Raw genomic sequence first — 8,799 nt, forward strand, 5'->3', positions numbered from 1 at the left:
GTTTATTCCTTCTGCAGTAACTCAAATAATATTTCAATGAGATGAAATCTGGGAAAATAAAAGTACAAGTAATGTTTCTTATCAATATCATCAATCAAGACAGTTTTACAAGTCATCACCCAGGTAGTCTTAAGACAGAAACAGGCATCCTGCCACTAACATCATCATCACCAGCCTTTTCTGTGATTGTAGATGAAATATCTCAGTAGATCAAACTATGGACGGACCTCATAGGCAATACCAAGCAAAAGCTTGGAACAGACGTTGCTCCTTCCTAATATTTTTTTCTTTCTTCCTACAATGTACTGAAGTAATCAGTTTGTACATCTCTCTCCCAGAGCCTACTTCAGGATTTCCCAAGGGCAAATATTTTGCCTAACTCATTTCTGCACCATTCAGTACAACCTTATGATTTTGCCAGGCACAGACTTTTTCTTATAGAAATTAAGCCAATATGCAAGCAGTATTAGTCATACCTCTTAGCATTTCTAAATAATAAATACTGATCTGAAATTCAGTGTCCTAGTTAAAAGATGATACTCACCATCAGTAATGGCTTCTCCTTTCAGACTCTTGATTCCTCTGGGCATTGTATTGCCATCAAGGTAGAATTCAATTATACCATCATCCAGGATAATTAGAAGATGGAGCCAAACATTTTCTTCTAAATATTTCATGAATGTAGTCTTGGCAATGTATGTAGCATTGGAACCCAATGTTTTGTAATGAAGGGAAAGAGTCATATACGATTCATTTGTTTGAATTTTAACCCCATAGTAGAGGCTACCATTACCATCATCCTTTGCTATAACAAATCCATTCGTATTGGCATCGGGCATCAGCCATGCTGAAAATGTAAAGGTGGCGACTGAGTTGTTCTTGGAAGGATAGTATTTTGGATTAACAGTTCCAAAGGCACCATCCTGTCCACTGAAGTACAGAGCATCTGTTCCACTATGGTGACGTCGCATGTGCGGGTGTCGTTGCACAGAGCTGGGGAAAATTCCAACCATCAAGAAATCTACCATTGAAGGCAAACCTGCAGGGAACTCCCCGGACACTATTTCCCAGCCTACTCGTACATCACCAAAGACACCCTGTTGCCTCCAAACTGTAAAGTTGGTAATATAAGACATATCATCTTCCGAGAGCACATCTTCTGCCACTTCTCGCTCTAAACACTCTGGATCCAATATAAAAACCCCAAAAGGGTCATCATTAAATGGAATCATTACTGTCACCTGGAGGTTGACTTCTGCTAGTTGTCCTCCAGGGCCTGGAGAGCCCCCTGTAATTATCAGAAATAGGAATTCAAAATTTGAAGGACTTTTAATAGAAGATGAAAGCAAAAGGATTTGTTTAGCAAACTTCTGGTTAGATAATTTACTCATTGATGAGTGAAGAACAGTTTCACCTTATGACTTCAACACATTTACAGAAGTTCTTGCTTCATCAAACCCCCAGTGAAGTTTAATTCCTGAGTTAAAATCAAAAGTGATGGAGAAGAGCTACCCTAATGGTGCAAAGGGTTAAGTCTCAGCACACTAGCAAATCATCTACAGCACAAGTCCAACCCCCAGCCAGGGAGGTGACCCACATGGTTTCATCATACCTCTCCTGTCTCGCCTGACGCTCCCCTCAGCAATGTATTTCAGAAGATCCACCTATTCTGCTCTGCATTCTATCTCTGGTAAATCCTCTAAATTCCCCCCTCCGCCCAACACCCCTGGCCTCTACCTTAGTTCTTGTATGCATAAATAAATAAAATAATCAAAAGTGATGGAGAAGTTGCTTAAATTATGGCAAAAGACCAACTTTTAAACCACCATCAATCCCTACTTCCAGACTTCCATAAATATTTTTGTGCAGACCTTATTATACTCGATGTGATAAAAACCTTTAAATTTGAAGATGGATATGTCTCTATACATAAAACCTTACCAAGTTAAGACCACAATGAATATTAAAAATAGCATTTCCATCAAAAAGGTATTTGTATATTTAAAATCAGAATAAAAATAAACTTACATCTTCATCAATTTCATTTTTCTATACAGCCTAACTATTTAAGTATAGAATATTATCTTTTGGTGATAAAATAAAAGATGGTAAAACACCACACCTGAAATGTTTATAAGCCTTAGAATATAAAATTCATTGAATTCAGGAATTTTATCTGGAAAAGCATGGAGAATTATTGGTTTGGCTTTTTCTCCATCCATAAAGTTAACCATCCCTGAAGTTTCATAGAACTCTTGTCCAGGATACAAAGCAGAGTCGTTCTGAAACAGTTGCCAAGCCACAGAAACATTGCCAAAAGGTCCTCGGTGCCTCAAAATCCTATATAACAAATTTTTAAGAAATTCATCATTATGCAAACTTTATAAGTAGTGAATCTAACTACATTTAATGAGTTTTTGTATTATCTCAAAAGTATTTTTTTCTACTTATCATCTTTATTCTAAACCAGTCAGTCCTTACTGAGCAGTCATGAAGAATCTCATGGAAAGGGGAGACTGATTAGAACTTTAAGAAACAAAGAGAATGTTCTTAAGATGACAGTATTCAAAGTCCAAACTGATAGAAAAATTCTAAGCCCAACTGAAAAACATTTAGATGAGAATTGGTAACGTTATTCAAAAGAAAAGTATAGGATGAGCATAGTAATATATCATTTGAGGTATTACATTTGAGGTATTTTTATGTTTTAGATATTACAAGTTACTCAGCCTTGACAAAGTCCTAACAAAGTAGTGGGTAAGAAAGGTTGAGAGGATAATTTGTGCTTACCAGTTATAGTTTCAAGTTGTTTTTTTTTTTTAAATGGTAAACAGCATTCATACAGTCAACTTTGAATTTATTAAATTCTTAAATTTCTTTCGAAAGACTGACACTTTCGTTTTTTTGCATGAAGATTTGATGTTATTCTATACAATTTGAATTTGCCTTATCCAGAGGATCTTACCAAAATGCATTAGTTTCTCCTTCTTGTACTGCTTTGTCTATGGGCTCCAAAGAAAAAATACCATTTGGATCATCATTAGCTTCAATTATCACTGTAGCTGTTCCATGTTGATATACTACAGTGTCACCTAAATTAAAAACAGAAATGTCAAAACAACAAAAGGTAATTAACCCATTAACTTTATCTGTAAATTAAGAAACAGTTTATACTTAAGATCAAATTTCAGCAAGAATTTCCTCATTAAAGGGCATAAGTAACGGAGAGAGAGATGTCTAAATCAGAAGTCTAAATAAGACTTGTCTTTTGGAAGTGTCTTATGTTATTGAAAAACATACAAGACACTTTCTTCATAATAGAAATATCACTTCAGTAATTTAGATTCAAAATCAAGCTTTATCTAATTTAAACTTTTTAAGCAGGGTATGAGAGGGTTCACTAGAGAGAGTGGGGAGCTGATCAGATGGATTTACCGAAATACACTGCTAATGGGAGCAGGGGGCAAGATAGAAGTCTGCTGCACCATGTGGGCCAGCTCCCTAGATGGGGATCGAACTCAGGCTGTAGCATTGATAGCGCTGAGAATTAACCCACAGGCCACCAGGAAGACCCTCATGAAAAGTAATTAATTACTCTAAACCATAAAAATACTTCTGTCCATATTAATAGACTCAGTAGCTTGAGCTTTCCCCTTTCAATCTCAGAGTCTGAGCTGGTCATTCCCAGAATGAAACAGTCTTTAAGGTTGAACTTACTCCCCCTAAACTCCAATTTGTTATACACATGTCAGTATCATTACTACTTATACATTAGTTTTCTTCTCACCACTTCACTAAGATCTAAAGCTCTTTCTCTTTGCTCCAGTTATTACCTAGGTAAAAAAGTCTTTACCTGTTTCACCTGACTCATTTCTGAGTACCCACCTCAAGCAACAATGTTGCCAGGAATTCTCTGAATTCTCAAATTAAGTTAAGTACATCTCCACTGTACTCCTATATGACTTTGCATTTGTCTCTCCCAAAAATTACTGCATTATATTAACACACACGCACACAATTACAACTTCACTATAAGCTCATCTGAGAAACACTTAACTCCATATCCTCACAGAGGACTTGAACTTAGGAGCTGGTACTCAGAAGTTATTTATGAAATGGCAAATGAAACTGATGCAATAAAGCTTTCAAAGTAGCTGAGAACAATACCCAAATATGAACTTACAGAAAAAAAAAATCACATGCAACAAAACATGCACTGAATGTAATGTATAAAAATACAGAACTGGGTCCCCATTGGTGGCACAGCAGGTTGGAGTGCTGTACTGCAAAGCTAAGCCAAGCCATGGCTGCTTCGGTGTGAGCTCAATCCCTGCCCCAGAGGTGATCCATGTGGCTCAGCAGACCTCTACTGTCTTGCCCATTGCTCCCCTCAGCAGTGTGGTTTGTCGATCTGCCTGTTCTGCTCCCCACTCTGACTATGATGTGTCTTCTCATCACCCCTGCACCTCTGACTGTACCCCATTTCTGTATGCATAAATAAATAAATCTTTAAAAAATATACAGAACTACAGTCAGACTCATTTGATATTCAGTCGATGGAAAGAGAAAGAAAAATTAAAATATAGACAGCAAGTCAAATTGTAAAGAAAATGTTTAAGAGCAATAACTTAAAATATACCAAATCTGTGGTGATGGAAAGCCCACGGGGATTACAACTGAGATGGAAAAAGGCACAAAATGATGTAAAAATAAACTGTTATATTATTAAATATATATGTGTATACATATATACATTTGTGTGTGTGTGTGTGTATGTGTGTGTATACATATATATACCAAATCTGGGCCCTCCCTGGAGCACAAGTTAAAGTACAGCACTATGAAGTGAGTTTGATCCCCAGCCAGGGAGCTGAACCACATGTCGCAGCAGACCTCTCCTGTCCCGCTCCCTTCAGCAGTGTATTTCAAAATATCTGGCTGTTCTGCTCCCCACTCTGTCTCTGGTGAATCCTCTTACTCCACCCCACTCCTGCACTTCTGGCCTGCACCCCAGCTCTTACATATATAAATAAATAAAACTTTTTTAAAAAATATACCAAATCTAACAAAAACAAATAAAATAGCAAAACCTAATTTTGGCAGGAACTTCTATCAGGTACATTTGTCAAGTAACAGATCACAGGTTGTGCTAAAAATTATATTTCTCCACAGAAAGTACTAACAGGACCATAAATGGTGAACAGTATCTATCAAGCCCACCAGCACTGGGTTTTGTTCGAGATACAGTATCTCCAACTTTACCATCACAAATCCCTTAGGTCCTCAAAGATTTGATATCATGAAAAGGAGAGGAAGAACTGAGAAAGGGTGGAAGAAGCCCAAACTCTACAGATTTTTGTGATCCAAATTTGCAGAGCTAAAGATATTAGGTCCTCAGATGCTACTAATTCTAGAAAAATATGAAAGACAAATGCAGCTGCAGTAAGTACATATATATTCCTCAAGTGAGTCGCTGTCACACCTGACTTCCTCTCAATATTTCTCTTCTCCTCCTCCATCCCTCTCTCATTTCTCTCAAAATGTATCTTTGGGGAAATCAAATATATATTTCCCCTGTGAAACATTTTACAAAGTAAACTCCTGAACTTCTTGCAGAATCGCATGTCATTCTCTTCAGAAGAGTTTAAAATGCTTTGATGTGTATTTTAATCATAGTGATATTTTAGCTTGACAATGTTTAACTCCAGTGACATTTTACCTCAAAGATGGTTTGGAAAAAATAATGTTCACCCATAAATATATGTCATCAAGACCTTATATCTAAAATAAAGACTATTAAGAAAATGTCATTTCTTCATCAACAGATAGAAACAGAGATACTGCTGTGAGCTAATGGTTCTTATTATATACTATTGGATTTGGAACTACAGATTTTAAAATGTGTATGTATATAGACATACATACATCTATTCCGCCAGTGTAGACTCAGAGAGCCTAGGAGGAATATAATAAAATAGGATCAGTAGTTCCCAGATACTGGTTTTTAAACAACATTCTTCACTAAAAAGATGTGTTCCTTGCTGAAATGGCTGGTTTCAGGGTTTTGAAAGAAGTACAAAATGAGTTTGGAACAGCTTCCTATGCCAGGAAGTAAGAAAATACATAAGGAATAAATAAGAACATATAAATATATAAAGAAGTCATCTAAAAGAGGCTATCACTGGCTAAATTTGGGACAGTTTAACCATCAAAACAAATAATGATAGTGAAATTCATTAAGTAGAAATCATGAGTCCAATTTGATAAATAAGTCAATGAAAAAATTGGAAATTTGATGAATAACATGATGTTTACATGACTTTAAAGTATCCCTCCCACAAAACATTAATCACAAAAGAAAACCAGCATAGTACAGAAGCCTGACAGTTATCAACAAAATTATGGTCCAAGTGAACACTGTAAAACAAAATCATGTATGTACTGAAAGGATATGCTAAAAGTAAAATCACTTCATTTTATTCCTCTAAGGATACAATCCCCAAATCTAACAACGAGGAAACATAAGACAAACATAATATGAAGGATAGTCTACAAAATAACTAGCCTTTATTTCTTATTATCAACATTGTGGAAGTTAAGAAAAGACTACTCTAGATCAAAAGATTAAAGAATATGATGCTCAATGCAATGTATGATATTGGAAAGGATTATTTTTCTAGAAAGGAAACACTATTGAAACAGATGGAAAAATGTGGATTCTTGTTAGTTTCCTAATGCCACTCACCTAAGGGCCTGGCACCTTCAGAGATCTAAGAGCTCTTACAAATGCATTAATGTATTCAGGGTGGTAGATACCATTACTCAACTGATTCACAGAGGTTCAAGAAAAAAACCCTTTCTACTCATAAGAAAACAACATATTCCAGAGAAGTTATAGTCGATCCAGTTTACTAATGGTGGGATCAAAACATCCTGCCTCATAGATAGTACAGAGAAGAAGGAGGCGTCTATCTTTCTGCCTGACACATTATCTTTGATGTGGATACAGCTCCAGGGAATTTTCTGTCAGTTAGACCCAGCCACCTACAACATGCAACTTCCCCACCAGTAGGCCCAGCATCATGCTAGAAGGACAAAGAATATGGGCTACCGATGCCATTAAAGTCAGGTGACTGGACAAGGCTCAGAGTAGCATTAGCTAGATCAGTTTTTTTATTTGTGCCTTATTGTGAAAAAAGACTTAAAATAATGCCATGAAGTATACCGTATACAGAAAAGTTCAACACATACATGCTTAACCCCATCTCTCAAGAAGACAAACAGCAAACAGGTTGGCTCTTGAACAGTCACAGAGGACAATTAAGTGCTAGTGAACAATAGAATTTAATGCTGTCTTAAAGCACTGAAAAAAATCTGGAACAAAAATGTAATTTATTTACCTGTTGAATTAAAGAGGATTATATAAAAAACCTCGTCTGTTTCTGGGATATCATCTTCATTAACAAATATGGATATGTTCTTCTCTCTACTTCCAACTGCAAAAACAAGCATTTCTCCCTTTTCAACAGGAACGAAGTCTCCTTCTTGGGCCGTAGCAGTCCCGTCCATGGTGGCGTACAGGACAGCACAGGCAACATCAACAGATCCGTTTCTGAGAACTGTGAAGCTAGCGATCTCACCCTCCTGAACCCTTACTACACGAGGCACTGAAATATTTAAAAAGAAGAGAAGGAACTGCCATCAACTTATTTTCAGATCATTTTGCATTTCTCCCTGCTTGAGAAATGCTCCATTTGCTTAAAAGGAGTCAGCTCTGGTCCCAAGACTCCTGAGAGTTCTCCTCTAAGGTCAGTGACCTTCTTCCTGACTTAATTCCTACAGAATCCATAGTCTTCCACTAAATTTATCAAAAAATGACACAGTGTCTAGCTTCCTCTTTTGTCTCATACTGCAGGCTTACACTTTTTTTTTTTTTTTTTGGCGATGAGCATAAGGCCAAACACATAGGACTAATTTATTATTTACCCATTAGCTGAAAGTAAAAAAATACAAATAATAAAATTCATGATGTTTAAAAGCAAAACTGAATAGCTTGCAAATGGGTTTAAGAAACACTTAAATACCAATTGGATCTCATAAACAAAATTAAAAGATCTCTCAGGTGGCAAAAGACAGTTCTAAAAAAAAAAATTAAAGTGATAAAAATGAGGAGAGCCTAATTTGCATGACCGATTAAATATTAGTTGTGGTTGTTAGTGATTAACCATTTAGTACAACACCCTGTACTGGATACATTGTGTATTGAAGAGGTCACAAGGGAGAATGTTCTTTTCTGCATAAAGGAAAGAAAATACTTTAAAATTTGAAAGGGGAGGAGGTGGAAAATAAAGCTGACAAAACAATACTTGTTCTATTTTTCTTTCAGATCTTTAGAAATACTCATTGAAACATCATTGTGAATAATAATATCCCAAACAAATCATAAAATCAATATTTAAATAAGCATCAATAGTTTTTACCAAAAATGTTTAAAAGTTATTGGGGAAAAAATACATATACACTACTTAAGAAAAATGTACACTCACTCAATTAAAAGAGAAATATCACCTGCAAAGTAAATGGGGTCATCATTTCCTGTAATCCTCAGAGTTGCAGTAGTTTTATTTCCTATTTTAGCTCCTCCAGTGGCATTAAGTAAAATAATGGTAAATTCTTCCATTTCTTCTGGAATCTTTTAAAAAACATAACATATGTTGTAAGTCAGGTGATTACTGCATAGAATTGCATTATATATTCCTAAATTGTTTTATCTTTTTATATATCTCTTATCTTTTTTTT

At 35.8% G+C, this 8,799-nt stretch overlaps 1 protein-coding gene across 1 annotated transcript in view; it reads right to left on the minus strand.

Annotated features, from left to right (window-relative positions):
- Positions 1-8,799, minus strand: part of ADGRV1 (adhesion G protein-coupled receptor V1) — a 402,490-nt gene that overhangs the window by 365,442 nt on the left and 28,249 nt on the right. The window contains exons 14-18 of the mRNA XM_004678139.1: positions 8,569-8,692; positions 7,401-7,667; positions 2,966-3,092; positions 2,123-2,340; positions 545-1,288 (exon numbers count right to left, since the gene is read on the minus strand). Of these exons, the coding sequence (XP_004678196.1) occupies positions 545-1,288; positions 2,123-2,340; positions 2,966-3,092; positions 7,401-7,667; positions 8,569-8,692 (1,480 nt within the window). The remainder of the gene's footprint in view (positions 1-544; positions 1,289-2,122; positions 2,341-2,965; positions 3,093-7,400; positions 7,668-8,568; positions 8,693-8,799) is intronic.

The sequence above is a fragment of the Condylura cristata genome, unplaced genomic scaffold (assembly GCF_000260355.1).
Source record: "Condylura cristata isolate star-nosed mole 26May11 unplaced genomic scaffold, ConCri1.0 scaffold00007, whole genome shotgun sequence".
NCBI lineage: Eukaryota > Metazoa > Chordata > Mammalia > Eulipotyphla > Talpidae > Condylura > Condylura cristata.